Source organism: Bison bison, unplaced genomic scaffold (genome assembly GCF_000754665.1).
Source record: "Bison bison bison isolate TAMUID 2011002044 unplaced genomic scaffold, Bison_UMD1.0 scf7180017864508, whole genome shotgun sequence".
Classification (NCBI taxonomy): Eukaryota; Metazoa; Chordata; class Mammalia; order Artiodactyla; family Bovidae; genus Bison; species Bison bison.
In genome coordinates, this window is record NW_011495064.1 from 16,554,289 (window position 1) to 16,579,236 (window position 24,948).

At 39.6% G+C, this 24,948-nt stretch overlaps 1 protein-coding gene across 5 annotated transcripts in view; it reads left to right on the forward strand.

The window, feature by feature from the left end:
* The window catches only part of LTBP1 (latent transforming growth factor beta binding protein 1), a 379,548-nt gene that overhangs the window by 236,151 nt on the left and 118,449 nt on the right, over positions 1 to 24,948 (forward strand). For all 5 annotated transcript variants that reach the window (XM_010829829.1, XM_010829830.1, XM_010829831.1 and 2 more), the window contains 4 exons: positions 7,092 to 7,217; positions 8,883 to 9,008; positions 9,408 to 9,530; positions 13,601 to 13,720. In XM_010829829.1, coding sequence (XP_010828131.1) covers positions 7,092 to 7,217; positions 8,883 to 9,008; positions 9,408 to 9,530; positions 13,601 to 13,720 — 495 coding nt within the window. The remainder of the gene's footprint in view (positions 1 to 7,091; positions 7,218 to 8,882; positions 9,009 to 9,407; positions 9,531 to 13,600; positions 13,721 to 24,948) is intronic.

Genomic DNA, 24,948 nt, shown 5'->3' on the forward strand with positions numbered 1-24,948 from the left:
ATACATTGAGAAAATGCTAGAAGAAAATACACCAGATCAGCAGTGGTTATTTTGGGAGTGGGGTCTGAGGGGTTTGGATGTGGTTTCACTGGATTTTTTTGTGTATTCCACATATTCTGATGTGGAAAAATATTTTTGTAGTCAGACAAAGTATCACTAAGGTGCATCATAATAGCATAAGTTCATGATACCATTGCAGGATGCGGTTGGCAGTGTATACAGGAGAAGCTAATAGAGGAGTGTGCAGCCTCTCTCAGAGTTTTGCCTCTTAAGAAACATAACATTGCGTCATTTCAAACAGAAACATGCTTGGTTAGATGTATTAATTAGTTGGATCGTGGTGATCATTTCACAATGTATAGATATTAAAACGTCAAGTTGTACGCCGTTAAGTACATAACAGTTTTTATATGTTTTAAAACCAAAGCTTTGACCTATTTTCTCAAAACTGTGGATGCACTTTCTCTTAGACACTTGAATTGATACAGCAGACAGAAAAGTAGTTTTAAACCACTGCCCTGTCCTGAGGTGAAGTGCAGATAAGTAGTGCAGAGTCACGTCATGGACCCAGCAGTGTGTTCTCACCTGCTTCAGCTATACCCTCAAGGCACAGCTGCACCCAGAGTCATGGCCTTCCCATGTGAATGCAAAGCAGCTGCTCTTTGGTTTTACTGTAAATAGTGAGCAGAGTGATACAGAAATGTTAACTCTTCTAAGTAGTGGGTTGACTCAAATGAATTTTCTGGCCAAACCCTGTGTTTCTAGTGATAGAGTGAAATACTAGTGATTTTTGTTTGTTTTTAATGGCTGTAGCTAAAATTGTTTTTCTCTGTTCTGAAGTTACAGCTGTATCTACTTATTTCATTAAACCCATTTATGAAAGACTGGGCTTCTCTGATGGCTCAGATGGTAAAAAAAATCCACCTGCAATGAGAGAGAGCTGGGTTTGATCCCTGGGTTGGGGAAGATTCCCTGGAGGAGGGCATGGCAACCCACTCCAGTATTCTTGCCTGGAGAAAGCCCATGGACAGAGGAGCCTGGCGGACTGCAGTCCACGGGGTCGCAAAGAGTCAGACATGACTGAGAGACAAAGCACAGCACATGAATGGCTGCTGTGCAAGGCATACAAACATATAATGTACCGTTTGGTCAGCAAGTCTTCTCATTGTTTATATTTGCGTTAAAAAAGAAAATTGCAGTCTGTCGATGTGCTAGTTCTTTCAAGTACTCTATTTCTATTTTCCACTGTGAAGACACTGTCGTTTTGTGCCTTTTTAACGACGGCTGACTTAACAAACAGACTTCTTGCAGTTTAGCTTTGTAGAGGTTTGGCTAGATACACGCAGTTTGATCATTTAAATGCAGCCCTGTGAGGAATAACAAACTGCAGTTACTCAGCTTCAGTAAGTGAAGTGTGGAACTGTGGAACTGATTGAAAAAATGAAAGTAGTTGTGCTATATGAAGTTGTTAGAAGACAGCTTAATTTGAGTTTGGCAGAGATACAGGGCTAACATCTGCTATCACATGTTTGAAGCACAAATATTTCCTTCCAGGAAACAAGTGACATTGAAATTTCATTTTCACACAGCATTTATAGGTGCTCTGACTTCCTCTAGTAAAAGAATCTTTCTGAACCAATGCATGGGGAGAACATTTTAAATAGTTTTTGAATTTAAATAATTTGCAGTTTTGGAGCTATACTATGATCTGTAATCTACCCTAGAACAAGAAGAATGTTTTGTATCAAATTTAATTGAAATCAAAATATAGGTGTTCCCATTGATTTTGATAAGAGAGCCAGGTATGTAGATTGAAGGAGCAATCTGATCAAGTCTCTCTGGAACCTTAGGCAGAGTTGTTTTTTTTTTTTTCTTGGAACACGAAAGGAGGTAGATGTGTGTCACTTAGTTTCTTCCATGAATTGAAGAAAGGAATAGAATAATATGTAGGCGTCTAAAATAACCAAAATCAGCCTCACATTGCTCAGCAATGATATCTTTATGATGGCGAAATTGGAAGTAGCCTTTGTAGATTTCGTCAGACTCGCTTTGACTTGCAATAATTATAAAGGGAGCCACATATTTGGAGGGAATAAGGGTGATATTTTCCACTCTGAGCAGCTGAGTTGGTGGCTTGCAATATTATTGGCACACTGTTTCCAAAGAAATGATACATTTCAGCATATAAATTCTTGATTTAGCATAGTGTCTTAGTAGCTCAAGGATAGGTTGGAAAATCAAACCTTTATTTCTCTGGCGAGTATTTACAAAGTGGAAACATCTGCTTCAATTGTTGTGGGACAATTTATGCTCTTTGTGGGGCAGTTAGGAAGCCAGGGCATTTTTGTAAACCTTTCCATGAGTTGACATTTGATACCTTCCTCTGCCAGCTCTTCCTAAACTTTCTCCGTGGCCCTTGCAGACCAGCCAGAAATTATTCTGACTTTCATGACTGCTTTGTGTAAACCTTTGTAATCATCATGGCCCAAACGTTGTAAAAACTATTTTGCTCATCAGATCTTTTCCAGAACTCATCAGTGACCCCTTTATAAAAACCTTTGTCCCTGAAGCATATTACCAGCATCATGACAGCCTCAATAAACTATGTAGGCTCATGGAAGATGAACTTTGTTGCATGTAAAATCATCATGCTTTAATATTTCCAGCTCTGTTTATTTATTTATTTTGAGTAATCACATGAGCAGGAAAAAAGCAAAAGGTCAGCATATTCATTTTCATATCTTGCCAAAAGCTTTCTTTTTCATTTAATTCTAAAAGACACCAGACTCTTAAATCTATCTCTGGCTGTCTTTCTGGGACAAATAGACCATTTGGTTTTCCATTGGCTTTTGGTCATGACTCTTTTTTCCAAATTCTAAATGGACTCCCGGGAAAGATACAATGAAGTCCTTGGCCTGATGTAGGTGAAGCTGTTTCAGGGGCCGCGTGTGTAAGGGCAGTCCTGCACCCTAGGGGAAATATGATGGGCATTATGAAGGGGGACGCTTCCAAGAGTCCAGTGGGAACAGTCTCTTGTTTCTGGGGAGCCAAACATGCTTCAGAAGAGAAGACATGATCATTAACCTGAGTGCCCCAGATACCAATCATTACTGCTTTCTGTGCAAGGCTTTACCATATTCCCAGAGCCTGTGTCTGTGCCATCAGCACATATGGAGAAATGTATATTTTGACCTGAAGTTATCTTTCTGTGGGAACAGGCTAGCATGGCTGTGTGAGTGACCTCTTAGAAAAATGTAAAGCAATAAGGTCTTTGCCCCCCCAAAATGCAGAGAAATCCAGAAACTTTTTTTTCTAAGCCTGAAATTTAATTTTTTCAGTTTTAAGACAATACCATCAGGACTGCCTTTCTGTGTAACTTATAATCAAGAATGAAAGTGTAACAGGCAAAGAAGGGAAGTGTAGGAAGAGAAGGTGTGAAACTTTTAGGAGTATCAATAATTTTTTTTAACTTTAAAAATGGTGTTGATCAATTTTGTTGTTTTTTTTGTTGTTTTTTGAGATGTGGTTGACATATAACATTGTATAAGTTTAAGGTATACAGTGCTGGTTTGATACATTTGTGTATTGCACTATGATTACTGCAAAAGAATTTGCTAACACCTCTATCAAGTCATATGCTTTCTTGTGTGTTAAGAAAAGTTAAGATTTAGTATTGTTGACTATAATCTGGTAAATTTTTTGATGAATGGTAAAGAGGAAGCGGAAGTATTTTGAAGTTATTAATTTTTCTTTTTGAACTTACAAGGGTGGGATAGCAAATAGATAAATGGGATCTCTGAGGATAAACTGATACAATTTATCATGTGTATAAAAAATGGGACAAACTATAGAAATCTAGAATATGTTAGTAAATATCCCCTCACACTGATGTATCTCTTAGTACCCTCTAGTGGTGTCAGAGTAGCATTTTCTTACATACCTTAGTGCCATTTGGGATCAACATTTTCAAACTGCAGTTTTATATACATAATCTATGAGGTAATCAGCTAAGAATTCTCAAGCTTTCCTCATAAATATTTCAACCTCATAGCTTCTATTTAAGATACTAAATTGGAAGGAAAGGCCGTTATTGTTCATTTCTTAAGACAAAAGAGTTAAAATTCTTAATCATTTCTTCTATCTTAGAGTTGACTTAAGAAGAAATTATCTAAATATTGGCACATTGGCATAGGAAAGTATCCCATCTGAATTAAGCATCACATATTTTTGAAGACTTTACTTACACGTGTAAACATTCCATTCTAAAGCTGTGCCTGAAAAAGAACAGATAAATATTTGGTATGTGTGGGAGTGGGGGCAATGAGTACCCATCAGGCATTTCCTGAAAACCCCAGATGTACAATCTTTTAATTAATTCTGACTACTTCTTCCTAGTATATTGTCATCTTCTATTGTCAAATTTTGCAAATTTGATCAATATGTCTTCTCTGATTTAAGCAAATGGCAGAGAAGAACATAAAATAATTTCAAAGGAAATCAAGAAATCTAAATACCATTAGTTTTAAAAGGAGCCATCTGGCTTACATTAAGAATAGATGGTTAAAGAACTGCTTCTCACACTATTCTACTAAAGAATTCTTATAAACAGAGAAGAGAATTCTTACCTGAGAGTCTAGAAGTAGAACCTGGAGAAGATTACATTTTTTACCTTCAGATTTTTGCAGCACATAGAAATGATAATTTTTTAAGAAAGACTTTTCTGATTATAGAAGTAATAACATTTGTTTATTGTAGAAATTTTGGAAGATACAGAAAAATATAGACAGTACCAATCCCCATAATTGTAACACTTAGATTTATTTTCTTCCAATCTGCTGCTCTGTGTATAAAATAATTTAGATCATATCCTATATTATAATATGTACCTGACTATATTTTCTTAAAAAATAAGCATTTTCCTATCCTGCTGAAGATTATTATATAATCTATACTGTGTATGTCTCATAATTCATTATTTTATATGGTTATTATCAGTCATTTAAGTTTAAGCAGTCATGTTAATTACCTATGACTTTAGTCTTTTGGATTTTTTTTCCTGTATCTTGACATTATACTGACTATAAACTATTTTTCTGATAGTGAATTAGTATAAATAGGTTCACTAAAGATATAAATAATTTTAAATGTGTGCCTTTATCATAATCCAAGTGATTTTATGCAAAATACTGCAGCTCTGTAGTCATATGCTTCCTTTTAAAGCCTAACAACTTTTCAAATAACTTGCATCAGTTGTCTTAAAATCACAGCACAGTGAATAACACTTGATGAAAAATGAATGTGGTTTGGGTTTTGGAGAGTAACCTCAACCCAATTTAGGTCATTTCCATAGTGAAGTTTTGTTAAAGCACTGTTTTCCACATTTTTCTTCAGAATTCACAGTGGGTTATTGATGACAGTAGCATGCCTGTTTTTCTTTTCATTCAAACCATAGACCCCATTAACAAAGGTGTGTTTTAGCTTGTCACACTTGAGCCCTGGTCTTCCTCCACTGGGCCATTTGGGCTTATCCATGATGTCATCTGTTTTAAGTATTGTTTATTGCCTGATGACAGTGAGATAATAGTAGTATTATTTATGTGCTATTTCTGTGTTATATATTTTTTCCCAAATTATTTATTTATTACCGTGCTGTATCTTTATTGCTGTGCATGGGCTTTCTCTAGTTACGTCACGCAGGGGCTATTCTCTAGTTGTGCTGTTCAGGCTTCTCATGGCAGTGGCTTCTCTCGTTGCAGAGCTCAGGTCTTAGGGAACATGTGCTTCAGTAGGTGTAGCTCATGGGCTCTAGATCTAAGGGTCAGTAGTGGTGGTGTGTGGGCTTAGTTGCCCTGTGGTGAATGGAGTCTTCCTGGACCAGGGAATGAACTCATGTCCCCTGCATTGCAGCGTGGATTCTTAACTACTGGGCCACTAGGAAAGACCCTGTTATGTATTCTTAAATAACTTCAATAGGGGCAACCACAGTAATCAGTAATAATGGCTAATTTTTACTGAGCACATATACTGTGCCAGGCATTGAGCTACATGCATTATTTAGGTTATCTCTTTTGAACCTCACACTCTGAAGCTGGTGCTCTGGTCATTCTCATTTATACATAGAGAAAAGTGAGGCTTGGATTGTTTAAGTAATTTGTGCTCTGTTACAGAGCAAAGAAGGGGCAGCAAGGTTGGTATCTGTACTCTCGTCTCAAGCCTGAGCTCTGACCACCAGCTGTACTGCCCACTCCCTACCATACTGTTATACATCCTTACAAAGATCATTGAAATCGACAGACTATCTTGGAGTAATTCATCTCAGAAAGTCACCTTTGAGTTTTCAGGTCATTTTGGTAATAAAACATGTTGTGATGGCCTTTACCCGTTGGCAACTCCCCTCCCCTTGCCTTGACACGGCCTGTGTCTGTGAGTGGAGCAAGGACTTCATAGAAGAAGCCAGTCTCATGCAGGAATCAGGAGGAAAGGAAGGGAGGAACTGAGCAGAAAAGATTTGGAATAAGATTCTATATTCTACTAGTATAAATAAAATATGCTCCTGTTGAAATTGGCAAATTAAGAATAAGTTGCATCCAGAAGTTCTGCTTTGATTAGAAGTGGTAAATCTTTCTGGAGAATTAATGAGAAATTTGGGAGGAGGTTGAGTATGTTTTTTGGAACTTGAATTTGGCCTGCTAACAAATAGTAGACAGTTGCCATCTATTTCTTATCAGAAGGAATCATGTGATTCAGTCCATCATCCAAAATGAACTGGAGACTGTAGAAACTCATTGGTGGGCTATCTTGAAAGTTCAGAATTGATGATAAGGTCCAGGATGGCCTCTTTCTAAATTTCCACCTACTCAAGTTCATCTTAGAAGTTGTCTCTTTAAGAATTTTTGATGGCTTTGGCTGTGACTAACTGATCAATTATAATGTAATCAGATGAGTTTACACTTGATTTTAGAGTGTAAAATTTTGTTTTCTGAATGCATAACTGGCAATAAGGTATTCAGGAAAAACAAAGTAATCGTTTGCAAGGTGCAATGAAATCTTTGTTTATATCTGTTTTGTCCCACATTTTCTTATTTTTAAAGAAATCAATGAATGTACTGTGAACCCTGACATCTGTGGAGCAGGACACTGCATTAACCTGCCAGTGAGGTATACCTGTATATGCTACGATGGCTACAAGTTCAATGAGCAACAGAGGAAATGTGTTGGTAAGAAGATACTTTTGGTTGATGAGATTATTAAATATCAAATGTTTGCACATTAAGAACATTTTAATCATGGGGAAAATACTGTTTAATTAAAAAAAAATTTTCTCCCTGAGCTAAAGGTACTCAAAAAAGAGGCTTGCTTAACTCTTAGAAGGCTCTTACCTCTTGGTTCAATGCTGCCTGCTTTGCCAAGAGTAATACAGTTACATCAAGGTGGGATAATCTCCCAAAGTTTTTCAGGTAAAGAATATAGACAATAATTAAGAGCTCTAGAAATAGCTATCTATAAACATGTTTAGCAAAAATTAATATTAATATATCCTGCAATAAAAATATGTTTATATAAGTTTATAAAATTTGATTTTTAAAAGGAATTTCTATTCAGTTAAGTTCAGTCACTCATTCATGTCTGATTCTTTGTGACCCCATGGATTGCAGCATGCCAGGTTTCCCTGTCCATTACCAGCTCCTGGAGCTTGCTCAAACTCATGTCAGTTGAATTGGTGATACCATGCAACCGTCTCATCCTCTGTCGTCCCCTTTTCTTCCTGCCTTCAATCTTTCCCAGCATCAGGGTCTTTTCTAATGGGTCAGTTCTTCGCATCAGATGGCCGAAGAATTGGAGCTTCAGCCTCAGCATCAGTCCTTCCAATGATATTCAGGGCTGATTTCCTTTAGGATGGACTGGTTGGATCTCCTTGCAGTTAAAGGAACTCTCAAGAGTCTTTTTCAACACTACAGATCAAAAGCATCAGTTCTTTGGTGCTCAGTTTTCTTTATGGTCCAACTCTCTCATTGATACATGACTACTGGAAAAACCATAGCTTTGACTCTAGCTACCTTTGTTGAAATTTCTATATTGAAAATCAGTATATGCTGACAAGAGACTGTTAATGGATTTATAATGTAGGGAGCTCATATATGCTTCTTTGGGGAAAAATGTATCTCACAAAGGGGTGTAAATGTGTTAAGTCATTTTAATGTGTTAACACTAAGTTTAATATCTTTTTTAGAAAAAGGAAGTTCAATAAGAGTTATAAGGCAAATATGGAGCCTCAAAGGGATATACCTAATTAAACCCACTTTATGCTGAATTCCCTTATGCAAATATGACTTTTGCTGTTTGGTTTTGCATATATATGTGGAGTGAGGTGTGAGGGGGACATCCACTTGCTCTATAGTATGACTGTTTCTCGTGAATTTGCATACATGAGATTTACTATATTTAGAATCACAAGCGTAAAGTTGAAAAGGGCAGTCAGTCGAGATGATTCAGTCTCGCTTTACCTGTGTGCACTGTGAAAGAGAGCGCCTATCATGACACTGCTCACTGCCTCTGCTGAGCTGGCCTGGGATTTGCACAGTGAATTCCAGCACTTACATGACTCCAGTTATCAGGCATGTCTTTTTGTGTTGACCTGAAATCTTTCTTTTGAAACACCAATATCATAGCTGTAGCTTGAACTTTCAAAGCAGCACACCATACGTGTATTCCCTCTTTGCAATAGCAGGCCTTCAGGTATTCAGGGAAACTGACTGTATTCCTTTTACTGTTTTCCTCACTTATAAGGTGGGACAGAGGAGACAGAACGCTAGTATTTCATGAACAGAGAGTCTGAGAATTTCATGCTATGCTAATCCTTTTGTATATCTTTTTGTTAACAGATATTGATGAATGCGCTCAGGATCAACACCTTTGCTCCCAGGGACGCTGTGAAAACACTGAGGGAAGTTTCTTGTGTATTTGCCCAGCAGGATTCATGGCCAGTGAGGAGGGTACTAACTGCATAGGTAATAGCAGTGTTCTTTCTGATGCATAAATTCCCTCATGTGGGTTTCTAGCTCCCCCAATTCCATCAGTCCAGGGCCCATTCAGACAACCCAGAACTTATTATTAAACCCATTACAACACAGTAATCTGCTAGATTCTGGAAGATTAAAAAATGAAATATCTTCCCCCAACACTTTTGAATGAAGAATATCAAATGTCTACAAAGACCAGTGGTGTTAAATTTTTTTTTTGGATTCGAGTAAATCCAAGCCACTCAATTTTTTGGAACAAATCAAAGAGATAATAGATAGTAGGAATCACTTGCTTCATTCTTAAATTTTAACTAACCTGGAAGATGGGAGAGGTTTGAAATTAGGTTTTGGGAAATAACACTCGACAATGTTTTCTGCTTTGCTTAGATGTCGATGAGTGTCTGAGGCCGGACGTCTGTGGGGAAGGGCACTGTGTCAATACCATGGGGGCCTTCCGATGTGAATACTGCGATAGCGGGTACCACATGACCCCAGGAGGCCAGTGCGAGGGTGAGTCTGCTGAGAGGATGGGGAGACCACAGCCCTTCGCAGTGTGGAGCACACATGTCCATGACATGCAGGGCTAGTTCCAGAACTTGAGGCTTGTAGGCACCTGGCCTGGTACAGGTTTTCCTCCACTGCCAATCCATGCAGGACACCAGCTCGCCCAGGCTCTGGCTACCTCCCAGAATCAGAGCCTCTTTGCCTCCCTTCAGTGACTCTGTCTGGGTCTTTTCCTGCCTTCTTCCTCTCTCTATTACTCATTTCAGTATCTGCCTTCCCTGGTAGGTGGAGTGACATCACTTTGTAACAGTGAACTGCAGAGGATCTTAGTACAAACCCAGACTTAATCACAGTGTCTGTCTGCATCATTCACCTGGGGACATAGTCCAGGTGTCACCTGTGTGAACTTTTTGTTTTCAACCTTTTCATCTTGGTCCATTCGTTTGTCTCAGCTTCTTACTTTCGCCTGTGTTCTGGGACTTGCTTGCAGATCTCTAAAAAATGTCTGACCAACTACAGGTCAGACTCCAGCTGTGTCAGATAAAATTTCTTTAATGCTGACCCCAGCAATGGATTTGCTCTCATTGCAAAAATGTCTTGAAGAGTTTTGAACATTTCAAAGTTAAGATGATTAACCGTTGAATATTTCTGTTTGTGTATGTGTCCCAAGTCACATGGGTTCTTTTTGAAAGCACCATGGTACACTTTGAATAATTATTTTTGTGAAGAAATGCACTGAACCTCTGCTTCAGTCTTCATGGAAACGTGAACAAGACAAAGGAGCAGGGGCCTTTGGACATGTTCTGAGGAGCCTGGGTGTGGGGTTGGTGCTGGTTCCACATGTTCGCTGCCTGGCTACCTGACATTTAGCCTGTTTTCAGACATGGCTGGGCCTCCAGAGCTCGGGAGGGATAGGCTGGTTGGGGAAGGCTGCTCTCTGCTGTTTCTTGGCTCCAATATGTTGGGTTTTTTTTCACAGTTCTAATGACCAGGCCTGGAGGGAGAGCTCATTAGACAGTTTTTTGGCAGCCTGCACCTGCCTCTCTTGCTGGCCTCTTGCCTCAGCCCCTGAGTTATCTGGAGAGAAGTGGGGAGCATTTTATGTTACCACATCAGCTCCCATCATAACAGAGATATGAACTCTTCCCCTGATGGCTGAGGGCCTTGGGAAAGTGCAGGTGTGAAGTGTCCCCGCTCTTCTTTTATGGGGGACTGTCCCTCTGCTCTGGAGGCCGCTTGAGGATGGGTAGAATGGAGACGATGGCTTTTCAGCTCATGATCCCCGTACTCAGTAACTGTCTAGCTTGGGGCCAGTTATGTAGGCCCTTCAAAACTTAGTTCTTCATCTGTGAAATGGGAACCATGCAGTTAACGTTCCGGCTCGTGCAGGTACATGGGTGTTGCCGTATGTCATATGGTGCCTGTCACCTTGTTAGCTCTCAAGAAGCACTAGTTTCCCTGAACTCCCCCTTTCCCTGACTCCTTTGGTTTTTGCATAGGTATTTTCAGAATATCTATAATTGTGGGAGTTTTTTTTAGAAGAAAATGGGGCTTGGGTTTTTATGGCAAGCACTTATATGCAAAACTGTGCTTCCCCAAAAGATCAAATATAGATCCTCAGGTTCTACACACAGACTCAGGATGGGAAGATAAAACATTTAAGGAATTACTACAGGTTAAGGATGCACAGTAGAAAGGAGTAGAAAAGAAAGTTGAAGATAAGTAAGTAAATAGAAAGAAGGAGACTCTTCAGTAATATTCAGTGCATGGAAATTATTTAACAGAAATCTCACCAGCATCCCCTGAGTTAATAATTATATAATTCTATCCCCATGAAAAAGCTTGAAATGAAGGAGCCAAATAACGTGGCTGTTTCCTAATTTCACCATGGACCAGAACCAAAGGTCCCTGGGCTTCTGGCTCACTGAAGATTTTCTCAGCTGTCACTGACAAAGTTGCTTTCAAACAGCGCCAGTCTCCAAGGAGTCTACTGTAGCTTACAGACATTATCTCATGCACCCTTACTTTATTCTCTGAAGGTATTACCAGGCAGGTAGTCCCTCATTTATAGATGAGGGAACAAGCAAACAGGTGAGAGCAGCAGGAAATCCAGGGATGTTACTGTCTTATGTTGCTCAGCATTGTACCTTATTTATCAGACCAGCCTATCTCAATGACCTTCTCTGACTTAGCAGTCGTGGTTCCATTTTTTTTTTTTTTTTTTAAATCCCATCCAGAGAAGAATGTAATGCTGTTTGGAAAATTCAACTGGCAAGCATCATCTTTTTGTAGAACAAGAAGTCCCAGAACATCTGACCTAACAAAAAAAAAACCACTGTGTGTCATTGTCTATTGGCAAGGATTTTTTGCTGATAGGAAAAAAAAATTGCAACACTGACCTGGTGCTTATTCTATTAATAACATCTTTTACTTTAAGCATCTTTTCATACATCTCTAATGATACATAATGGGAGGTGATTTTTGAGAATTTGCCAACATGATGACATCAAATACCCGTGCATGTTCAGTGTATTCATTATATATTTCTTTCACTTTTTTTCCTGAAAAATCTTGTTTAAATTTTAAGTATGATTAGAGGCAAATCCCATGGATGGAGGAGCCTGGTAGGCTGCAGTCCATGGGGTCGCTAGGAGTCGGACACAACTGAGTGACTTCACTTTCATGCACTGGAGAAGGAAATGGCAACCCACTCCAGTGTTCTTGCCTGGAGAATCCCAGGGACAGGGAAGCCTGGTGGGCTGCAGTCTCTGGGGTCACACAGAGTCAGACATGACTGAAGTGACTTAGCAGCAGCAGCAGCAGCAGAGGTCCTATATACGTCTTATATCATGACGCTTAGACACTGAATCCACTCACTTGGAAAATACCTGTTTCAGTTGGGGTTGGTATGTAGGTGTTAGTGCTCATTTTAAATGGTTGAAAAGTTACCTTTTCATTTCATTAAATGGTTGAAAGTTACCTCTGTCACCTTTCCCCCCATTTTATTGTTTTACCATTCTTTTTTTTCTTAAATGGGAGGTTAATTGCTTTGTAATGTTGAGTTTGTTTCTGCTGTACAACTCAAATCGATCAGAACTGTGTGTGTGTGTGTATATATATATCCCCTTCCTCTTGAGCCTCCCTCCCATCTCCCGCCCCCATCCCAACCCTCTAGGTTGTCAGTAGGACGCAAGGTTGGGCTCCCTGAGTTATATGGCAGCTTCCTTCTAGCCACCACTTTTACACATTTTAGTGTATGTATGTCAATGCTGCTTTCTCAGTTCGTCCCATCCTCTCCTTCCCTAACTGTGTCTACAAATCTTTTTTCTGTATCCACATCTCCAATTGTTTGACCATTCTTTAGAAAGTCTGAAGCTATTGTATCTCTGTCACAGTTCTGTCCACATTTAAGGTGATTTTTTTTCTCCTCACATTGAAAAGAACAATGATTAATAACTTAGCTGTGAATGTGAAAAGCAAGGTGTATTTTAAACCAGAATATATTACCCTATGATTATTCACCATAGTTTCTGGAAAATCTTGGAAGTATTTGATGAGTTCATTCTCTCCTAATGTTCTTTTTTGACCTCCAAGGAATTCCTATCACGGGAAAAGTTTTAAATTATTCAAACCTCGGATGTTTTGGGGACCGTGAAGCCAAAGCAAGGGTTTCCCTAGAGTACCCCATGGTCTGCAGAGAGAACCTCTAGCCAGGTGGATAAATGGCTTCCTCACTGTTGTGCTCATTTCTTGTATTTCTTTCTGGCAAACCAGACTATTACTTAAAAGATGTTGATGTCCAAAAAGTGGTCCTAGAGAACTGCCAACTCACAGAGTGGAGAGATCTGGGCCTGCCAGTTGGAGAATTGGGGCCAAGTTCTTCCTTGAAACATATGTAAATATTTCAATCAAGTTATACCTGGCCATGCATTCTACTGAGTGTTTAAGTGCATACCTAGGGCTTTACTTTTCCAGTTATTGTTTTTCCCACCAATCGTTCTCCCCTTTATCACAAGTCAGTTCGTGCTGTAGTGCTCTGATAAAATGTCTGTGACCTAGCTTTTTTATTTTTTCAGATGTTGATGAATGTTTGACTCCAAGTACTTGTCCAGATGAGCAGTGTGTGAATTCTCCCGGATCTTACCAGTGTGTTCCCTGCACGGAAGGGTTTCGAGGCTGGAACGGGCAGTGTCTTGGTAAGTATTGGAGGGTACTTATCATAGTTGTGTGTCTTCTGTCTGGCTGGTTTTCTGATAGAGTGGTATAATGCCAAGTGAGCTATCTTTCAAAATGGAAAAAGGTGAGAGAAACAAAGGAATGTAACAAACTCATGTCATTCAGAGAAAAGTTCTAAGTAACTTTTGACCATGAAGAAAATAAGAAATGGAGTGGACATGAAGATTTTACATGAAACATAATTCTGATTGAAACAAATTGTTATCCCTGATGTGATTAATACTCAAAACCAAATAAAATATTGATAATAAGTGCCACAAAGAGAGAGGTGGAGAGCAAAATGCTTAAAAAGAGAAGGTATGAGACGGAGCTACCACAGACCTATAGAATCAAGAAATATACATAAACTTGCAGCAGAAGCAGCAAATATAAAAAGAAATCTGGACTGATTGCCTATTGATGTTTTTGAACTGTGGTACTGGATAAGACTCTTGAGAGTCCCTTGGACTGCAAGGAGGTCAAACCAGTCCATCCTAAAGGAAATCAACCCTGAATATTCATTGGAAGAATTGACGGTGAAGCTAAAGCTCCAATACTTTGGCCACCTGATACGAAGAGCTGACTCATTTGAAAAGACCCTGATGCTGGGAAGGATTGAAGGCAGGAGGAGAAGGGGACGACAGAGGATGAGATGGTTGGCTGGCATCACTGACTTGATGACACGAATCTGAGTGAACTCCAGGATATGGTGGAGGACAGAGGAGCCTGGTATGCTGCAGTCCATGGGGTGGTAAAGAGTCGGACGTGACTGAACAACAGCAACCCCTTATATTTGTTCATTATTCATTCACTCAAGTATTTAATGAATACTGAGTACCTCCTCAAGGCACTGAGGAAGATAACAACTCTGCTTTGCTCCTGATTTTCTGTGATCGAGTCAGCTTCCCCCCCTAATGGTTTTCCTTTGTGTTTCTGTTTACCGTGTGATCTTTTTCGCAAAAGCTGAACTCTTTCCCACCCCGTGCCACAATCTGACAGTGTGAGTTAAATTTTTCCATCCTTCCTCTCTTCTTTCTTTTCTTCTTAAATACTGTATAATTCACTGTCTATACACGGAGTGGTGGGCTTCCCATGATAGCTCAGTTGGTAAAGAATCTGCCTGCAATGCAGGAGACCCCAGTTTGATTCCTGGGTCGGGAAGATCCCCTGGAGAAGGGATAGTTTACCCACTCCAGTAATCTTAGGCTTCCCTTGTGGCTTAGCTGGTAAAGAATCTGCCTGCAGTGTGGGAGACCTGGGTTCGATCCCTGGGTTGAAAAGATTCCTGGAAAAGGGAAAGGCTACCCACTCCAGTGTTCTGGCCTGGAGAATTCCATTGACTTTACAGTCCATGGGGTTGCAAAGAGTTGGACATGACTGAGTGACTTTCACTTTACTTACATACAGAGTGGTACTCAGTGCTGGGATACACTGAGGGACCAACCAAAGTACCTTCTTCTTTTGTTTGTTTTTAATTATTTTTATCTTAATTTATTTGTTTTAACTGGAGGATAATTGCTTTACAATATTGTGATGGTTTTTGCCATACATCAACATGAATCAGCCAGAGGTATACGTGTGTCCCCCTCCACATCCTGAATCCCCCTCCTGCCTCCCTCCTCATGCTGTCCCTTTATGTTGTCCCAGAGCAGCAGCTTTGGGTGCCCTGCTTCATGCGTCGAACTTGCACTGGTCATCTGTTTGACATATGATAAAGTATATGTTTCAGTGCTATTGTCTCAAATCATTCCACCCCCTCCTTCTTCCACTGAGTCCAAAAGTCTGTTCTTTATGTTTGTGTCTCCTTTGCTGCCTTGCATGTAGGATTGTCAGTACCATCTTTCTAAATTCCACATATATGAGTTAATATACAGTATTTGTCTTCTCTTTCTTACTTATTCTACTCTGTATAATAGGCTCCAGGTTCATCCACCTCATTAGAACTGACTCAAATGCGTTCCTTTTTGTGTGCTTGGTCATTCAGTTGTGTCCAGCTCTTTGTGACCACATGGACTGTAGCCCACCAGGCTCCTCTCTCCATAGGGTTTCTCCAGGCAAGATTCCTTTTTATAGCTGAGTAATATTCCATTGTGTGTATGTACCACAACTTCCTTATCCCTTTATCTGCTGATGGACATCTAGGTTGCTTCCGTGTCCTAGCTTTGTAAATAGTGCTGCAATGAACATGGGATACATGTGTCTCTTTCAGTTCTGGTTTCCTCGGAGTGTATGCCAGCAGTGAGATTGCTGGGTCATATGGCAGTTGTATTTCCAGTTTTTCAAGGAGTCTCCACACTGTGCTCCATAGTGGCTGTACTAGTTTGCATCCCCAACAGTGTAAAAGGGTTCCCTTTTCTCCACACCCTCTCCAGCATTTATTGTTTGTAGACTTTCTGATGATGGCCATTCCGACCGGTGTGAGATGATACCTCATTGTGGTTTTGATTTGCATTTCTCTAATAGTGAGTGACGTTGAGCATCTTTTCATGTGTTTATTAGCCATCTGTATGTTTTCTTTGGAGAAATGTCCATTTAGGTCTTTTGCCCACTGTTTGACTGGGTTGTTTGTTTTACTGATATTGAGCTGTGTGACTGTATGTTTTGGAGACTAATTCTCTGTTAGTTGTTTCATTTGCTATTATTTTCTCCCATTCCGAGGGTTGTCTTTTCACCTTGCTTATAGTTTCTTTCATTGTGCAAAAGAGACATGTGTTAGGAAAGAGGGTTCTTTGATATTACAAGAGCACATGATAGAATGAGTTGCCTCAAGGAAAATTCTTGAGGTTTAACCAGGGCTTTGTCTGGGGAAGGGGATGGAAGGAAGATCGTTTTGGACATTTGGTGTGTGCAAGGGGCTCATGGAAGGCGGAAGCAGATCATGTTCCAGAGGCTGAAGAGCTAGTGTGGTTGTAAGACAGAGTACAAGGGAAGATTTGCTGCAGGGGGAAGACCATGAGGGGAAAGACCATGCCAGACCCTCTTGGTCCTATTAAAAATGTTGGTCTTTATTCATACATCTCTGAGGAGATATGTGGTGTGTTAGAGGAGATGGGATAGGTAGATTTGGCAGAAGTACTGGTAGTTTCAACACTTTGAACTCCTCACAAGACAGCATGAGCTGAGCTCCTGAACCAGGTGCAGGAGGCCCTCTGCCTTGAATCTTATGCCCATTCCCAAGGGTCTCTATCAGTAGAGCTGTGAGGTGTTGATCTTTGGGAAGAAGTTTTTTTTGTTTGTTTATTAGTTGCCTATTTGATAAGCTTTTGTTTATATAATCAGTGCTGGTCAGAAAGTGCGTGTGGTTTTAATTTTCCCGTTTGGCATAAATTTCACAGTTGCCTATCAAAGTTCCATTCTTATACTCATTTTCACATACCAATGCATATTATAATCCAAAAGTAGAGCCTGAACTTTACCTTAACTAACTAAAATTCACAACCATGGCATAAACGCAGCCCTGATTCATGAATTTACTAATGGAACATGACTGACCAAATTGGCAAGTGATTGCTCTCCACAGCATCCTGCGTGGATCCAGGTTGGGGAATAATAATATATGAGTTCTTACACCTAGATGTGTGCAATCAATCTGATCATGACCGTGCTGTTGCAGTTGAGTGACAGAAACAAAGCACCTCATTTAGCAGCAATTTCACTTTGCCAACCAGATTAGCAGAATCATAAGCAAAGCTATTAGGTCACCCTGTTACTCACCCCAAGTTACACACTTGGCCACTTGGCCAAGCAGTTTTGCATTGCTAACTAAAGTCACACATTTCCCATTACAAATAGGCCATGTCCTTTTTTCCTTCTGCTTTGGGTAGAGTTTTAGGTTCTGTATCATCTATTGATCAAGCTTCTTGTCTGTGATGTAATTGCAGTGCCATCCATTGCTCATTTTGAACTTGCAGTTTTTGTAAATTTCTCCTGTGAGCTTTTGCAGATTGTACCAAAATGGATTTTTCCATCTTAATATTTTATGGCAGTCAAGCTTTCAAGTGTGAAAGTTGAATGTGATGGAAAGCAGATACTGCAGAATACCTTTCTGTTCAGGTTGAGCCAATGAATGGATTGGATTTTTCCACAGCGCTCTGACAATGCTCATGAATACCCCATCATATCTTTTTGGCTTTGTTCCTTTATTCATTTTATTTCTCATCTTTGTAATTCTGCTACTCTAAACTTTTCAGAGGGCATAGTCCTACCTAAGTTTGTCTTTGAGTTGAGCTCATCCATAGCACAACCTGACCTATATTTATTTCTCTCTTTGCCACTTTCATCATTGAAAACTGTATTCCTACTATGAGTCAGGTATTTTGTTTTAGACCCTGGGGATTGATAGTGGACAAAATGAATTTCTTCCCTTCATTGCACTTAGACTCTAGAGCTCACAAGGCAAAAAGTAGAGTATAGGGTATGTCAGGGTGATGAGTCCCATTAAGGAAAAAAGCAGCCTAAGGGATTAGAGAGTGTTAGAGCTTCTATGGAGGTCAGGGAAAGCATCAAATGATAAATGATTCACCAAGTGTTCCTTGCTGTTCAACTCTTCTTGTGTCTAACCATTAAATGTGACTAGTTTGAGGCTTCCTCTATCCTTTTAGTACAGACACCTTAGGGTACATTGATGAGACTTTTTCCTTCAATTTTTAATGTATGAGAACATGAAAGACTAAAAAAAGCATTCCTAAATCTCATTGTTTGGAGAAAAGTCCTACACAGGGCATTTGTTAGTTTTCATCTGGAGAGATGACAGTCTCTACCTTGCAGGGCTGTTCTGTAGATCTTAGTAACCGTTTTTTCTACCACTCTCCTCTCTCAGCATATTTTTAAGTTATTATAATTAAACCTAGACATTGTTGTACAGAGTAATACTTTCTTTGGCATTATGCTTTATATATATATTTAAAACTCATCGATCTTGATGTCCATTTGGCTCTTTTTTCTGTTAAACAGTTTCATTAAGAATTAAGAATGACCATTTTGACCCTTCTATTCTACAGAGATTTAAAGCCAGTGACACTTTCTCCTAACTAAATGGTGAACTTACTGAAACCGTTAATGGCCTTTTTGTATTCATGCCATGTATACTGTATCTTACTATTTGGTGCTGCTCCTTAATTTATGAATTAGAGCAGGAGTTTGGTGCAGAAACAGGTAAAATGTTAGCAAGTGTTGCCTGAGGGTTCATCCTTTTTCCTAGCATGAACCTCCAGGCCACACCTGCTATGTTTAGTTCAGGGCACATGATCCTTCATTCTCAATAGTTTATTATATCTGTCCCTCAGTGCTTTCTTGGCAACCTTTGTTGGCTCCTCTGTTAATGAAGCTGCTTCTTTCAAGTTGTGGATTTCGGTGCTCTCTTGAGAGCCACTTTCATCATTGAGCACTGTATTCATTGGACCTCACATTCAGCCTGGAGCTATTGCCCATGCGATCTCCACCTCTTAGAATTATTTCATCACCTTGAGTTCTGGCCAGTTCTCTCTGGCTGCTTTCAATCAGAATCTTTCTTGAAAGAAGCCAATGTGTCAAGTCCTCAATTTACATGTTTCGCTTGTCTCAGGAAAGTTAAACTGGCCTGATTCAAACCTGACTACAGCCATCTCCCAAAGGAAATTTCTCTAACATTTAATTGTTTAAAGGTATATTCAGTAACTCTGATATATCGATCACGTTTCCCTGAATTTGAGCAGATTTGGGTTATATGACCTTTCTGAAGCTTAGTTTTAATATCTGTAAAATGGAAATCGAAGTACTTTCTTCGTAGGGTTTATTATCAGAATTAAATGTAGTATTGGGCTTCCCTGGTGCCTCAGATAGTAAAGAATCTGCCTGCATTGTGGGAGACCTGGGTTCAGTCCTTGGGTAGGGAAGATCCCTTGGACAAGGGAATGGCTGTCCACTCCAGCTGTATTCTTACCTGGAGAATTCCACGGACAGAGGAGCCTGGCGGGCTACACTCTGTGGGGTCACAAAGAACTGGACACGACTGAATGACTAACACAAAAACGTTATCATTCTTCTTCCCCAATCCTGTTACCTCTGTTTTATTTCCATTGTCCTGAAAGAGAGGGAATGGAATAATAACTGATATCTGTTAAAGTAAATTATATGTCAGAGTTCTGTGGATAATTGTCTTTTCTTTGGCTTTCTTTAAGCTCATCTCACAGAGTTTTTAACTCTCTGTCATAGAAGCTTTCTCTTATACATTTAATTCATCTTAGTTTTCTTTCAACTTCTGAACATTTTTGTTTTGCTGAAATATACTTCTTGAGAATCACAAGATTTCTCTGCAGGAAGATTGATCATTCCTAACAAATGTTTCCACTTCTGCAGTACTAACATCTTTCTTTGGCTTCATTTTCTTTGCTCACCTTCACAAAATACAATATCTATCACCTGGTAGATATGTCAGCTAGCTGTTTTTGAGTTTATTACCTTGCTTTGTGTTGAGTTTGTGACAAACCATGTGTGACTCGGGAACACAAATTTCTGAGATTTTAATCAAAGCAATCCTTCTTTGTTGGCCATAATTAAGTTGATGATGACTTTATGACTCCCATTTGAGTTTTGTAAATGTAGTAGATCTTCAGCATTTGAAGAACTTCATATCATTCAAATCACTTGACAACTGGCTAGCTGCAATCTTAACTAAAACCAGGTATAGAAAACTTGCAGGATAGATATGGAGAGCTCCTTGTTCTAGGAGTTCTTTTCACCCTAGGATTTCTTTTCAGATTTTAGGAGTCACTGTTAACCTTTATGGAATATATGAATATTCATAGACTTAAGTGAAATTGAAGACTTTAGTCCTACATTTGTTCTTATATCAGATGGCAACTGAGCTCAACTGAGCTCACTTTTGTAGATAATGTGCAAGGATCAGTCTTATCCCTGAATCATTAAGTGCTAAAGGAATCTTCTAATCAGTCAATAAATAGTTTAGTAGAGCATCTGCCTTCATATGGGCTTCCCAAGTGGCTCAGTGATAAGGAGCCTGCCTGCCAATGCATGTGATGTGGGTTTGATTCCTGGGTCAGGAAGATCCCCAGAGAAGGAAATGGCAGCCCACTCCCCTTGCCTGGAAAATCCCATGGATAGAGGAGCCTAGCAGGCTACAGTCCATAGGGTCACAAAGAGCTGGGACATGACTGACCACAGAGCACACACTGTCTACAAGATCTGTTAGATGCCAGAAAAGATGTGAAGTTGTAAAGAAGCTAAACATAACAAGGTAGGATGGTCGTCATAAGGATGTGAGGGTAGAGGAGTTGGGGAGATGTTATTAAAGGGTACAGACTTGCAACTAGTAGGTAAGCCCTGGAAATGAAATGCACAGCTTAGTGATTATAATCAACAGTACTGAATTGGAAATCTCAAAGTTGCTAAGAGACTTGAACTTAATTGTCTTCATCAGGAAAGAAATGATAATTGTGTGACATGATAGAAGTGTTAGTAATACTCCAATAAATGTTAATAATTTTGAGATAGGATGTCAAAGCATCCCTTAAGCTTGCACAGTATTGTCTTTTATTGAAGTATGGTTGATTCACTGCTTCCTTTGTGGCTCAGCTGGTAAAGAATCTGCCTGCAATACAGGAGACCTGGGTTCTATCCCTGGGTTGGGGAGATCCCCTGGAAGAAGGGAAAGGCTACCCACTTCAGTATTCTGGCCTGGAGAATTCCACAGACTCTATAGTCCATAGGGTCCCAAAGAGTTGGGCATGACTGAGTGACTTTCACTTTACTTTGACTTCACTTCATAGTTGATTCACAGTATTATATTAGTTTCATGTGACAACATAATGATTTGGTATTTTTAAAGATTATCCTCCATTTAAAGGTTTTATGAAATAATGGCTGTATTTCTCTATGTTGCCCATTATATCCTTGGTGCTTAACTTACATATTGTTTTAATGTCAGTTATATCTCAACAGAAACCCCCCAAAACTACTTTTGAAGGTGGGAAATATGCCTGTGTGGGAATCCTAGTTATTGTAATAATTTCTGTATATGTTATAATTTATGTATATTTTAATAACTGTATATGTTAATAGTTTACAGTTACCTGTGGTACAGAAATTGATTCTCAAATAGGTTAATGGGATAGCTCCCCATCATAGGTAATAAATGGCAGAGCTAGGACATGATCCCTCATCTTTTAGCATCAAAGCTAATATTGTTTTGTCTTATGTAGTAGCTCATATACCTCTCATGTACACCCAGGAAAATCACAGGACAGCGCAATACGATTTTGAGATAGTAAGGAAAATTAAAGTCCATAGGAAAGATCCATGTGAACTGGAATCATCCCTTGCAGGCAGCAATGGTTTTGGCTCGAGAGTCTGAGATGGCAGACTTGTCCAAGGTAGCCCAGATGAGTTTTGCTAGAAAACAAAATGATCTTTTGTAAAGCTGAGGTAGGAAGCCAGTGATTTGCTGAGATTAGTGGATTGATTTTCATCTGGCATGCACACACCATTGGCATTGGTTTTCCAGTTCCCAAAAAGCAGTGATGAATCTTTGAGGAACAGACAATGTATTTTCATTGACAGCTCTGTTACTGCACATTTTTTAATTTGGTCAGAACTGACAGAGGGTGAGATCCTAAGGACTTACTATATACCTCAAGTGCAAGTGAGGGGAGGATGTGATTGTCCTGGCCTAACCAGAGTCTGTCTTTCATTTTTACCATGCTTGCTTTTCTGTCAAATGTATTCTCCCATCATCTTTAGTATAAAGATGATGTGTGAAGAATAGCTGAGGGATAATTGAAGTAATGTTTGCCTTGGGAGTAATCCTGTATTTTCATGTAGTTGTGGCGATGGAATAAGACTTTTCATTCCGTATCAAATGGTGCTCACTCATGGAAGTCTCTTGGTCATTAAGGAATTAAATGAGGCTGAATGGTCTCAGAAAAATGACTGGTTCACCTTGTCAATCTTTGAAGTAAATCTTTTCTTTACTCATTGAAAGTAAATGAAGCAATGCAGGTAAACTCTTGCCCTGGACCCAGTTCTGACCAACCTCAAGGAACTGATGGGTGGAGTGATAGGGGGCAGCACCACCATGGGCTGACTCATGGGAAGGTGGCCCCTGGATGTTCTCAGCACCTTACAGGTCCCGCCCACCAGGGAAGGGCTTCAGGCAGACTGGCGTGTTCCCAGGATACTAGAAAGGGAAATTTTAAAAGGCTTCCTGACCCAGATGAACTACCTCTCAAGGCAATGAGAGAATTTGCAGGTGGGATTGCTGGCCAGCTGGGAATCATCTTTGTGAAACTGTGGAGGATGGAAAGTTGCCAGGAAGCTAGAGCGAGATTAATGTGCTCATTTCTTCCAAAGAAGAAAGAAGGTGGAGTTCAGGAACTAATGACCATTGAACTTCATGTTGCTCTTGACAAAGAACTGTAGACTGCAGGATTTCAATGATGAAGTGAAACATTTTTTAAAGGATGTGATGATCATAAGAATTAGCCAGGGTTCACTAAGGACACAAATTATGCCAGACTGTCCTGACTGCCTCTTCTAATAGGATTATTAGGAAAGGAGATCAGGAAATCCTGTACTCATGGAATATCTAGTTTTCAGCAGGCATTTGTGAGAAACATATGAAGGTATTGTAGACAAGAAGGATCAATTCAGAGTGGGTGATAGTATAGTGAGGTGGATTCATAACTCCTGGGAACTTCCTTGCTGTGGGAGGTTTAATTAATTTATTGAATGGCAAGTGCCAGATTATGTCCCCAAGTCCCATTGGTAAATTGGTTTTTTGAATTTGTAACCCAGTTTTCTATGGACAGTGTCCTTTTTGAACTCATCATGTATTTGTGTAAGAAGTTGGGTGATATGGCTCTTCTGTAATGCTAGACTGTAATGCTAGAATGAGTTTTGAGCTCCAATATAGAAAACATAGATACAATCATCTTCCTCTGACTTGGGGTAAGAGGTGGATAATCGGTGACGGATGATAGGGTAGATATGACCACCTTGTTTCCTATGGCATTGTTTCTCCCAAGGGTTAGAGGTAGGAACTGTGGGAACCTGACCTTCTGTCGGTACCACTCAGGGCCCCACAAGTTTGTATCCTTGACTAAATTGATGAACATTGGAAACTATTGAAAGTTTTTAAAGTAGAGCAACAACATCATTGGCCAGATTTGTGTTCTAGAAAGATTGTTCTGGCTGCAGGCTGGATAATGGATATGATAGGGAAAGACTTTAAATAGAGAGATAAAAGACGATGCCAGTAACCCATATGAGAGATTGGGAGTGGCAAAAATGAGGTAAAGTTGGGTGTATTTGAGAGACATTTGGGTAGTAGAATTTATGTGACTTTGTAGTAAATTGAATGTGGGGAAAGAAAGAGAGGAAGGAATCTAGAAAGGATGACTCCCAAGTTTCTGATTTGTGTGTTTAAATGGATAGGGGTAACCTATATTGACCCGGGAGACAGCATAGAGAGAAGGCAAGAGAAAGATATTTCAGCCATGAGGACTCAGAGGTGCCTGAGTGACATCAAATAGAGATGTCCCAGTAGACTAACCAACAAAGTGTGGGGATGATCAGTTAAGGAGAGAGGTCTGGCTAAAGATACAAAACTGAGTTTATTCATTTCTTTTGCATCCACCAAATGAGGTTCCATTTTAGACACCTTCCTTCTATATATTCTTTTTTTAAGATTGAGGTATAATTGAGAGAGAGTATTATATGTCAGGTGTACAAAATGAGCCAGTATTTGTATACATTGCAAAGTGATCACCATAATAAGTGTAGTTAATATCCATCACCATACATAGTTTCATTTTTTTTTCTTGTGATGAGGACTTTTAAGACCCACAGTTTACCCTTGAACAATGTGGGCATTAGGGGCACCAACCCTCTGTGCAGCTGAAAATCTGCATGTAACTTATAGTTCACCTTCTGCATCTGTGGTTGCTCCCAAATGCAGATTGTGTAGTACTGTAGTATTTTCTGCTGGGGGAAAAAAAAAAAAAAAAGCTGTGTGTAAGTGGACTCATGTAATTCAAACACATGTTCTTCAAGGGCCAACTGTATTCTTTTGGCAGCTTTCAAGTATGCAGTTCAGTGTCGTTAACTATGGCCACCATGCTGCACATTACATCCCCATGACTAACTTATTTTATAGCTGGATATATCTGCCTTTTGAGTCTAAATCAAAGAATTTTTAATGATATTTTACTATATA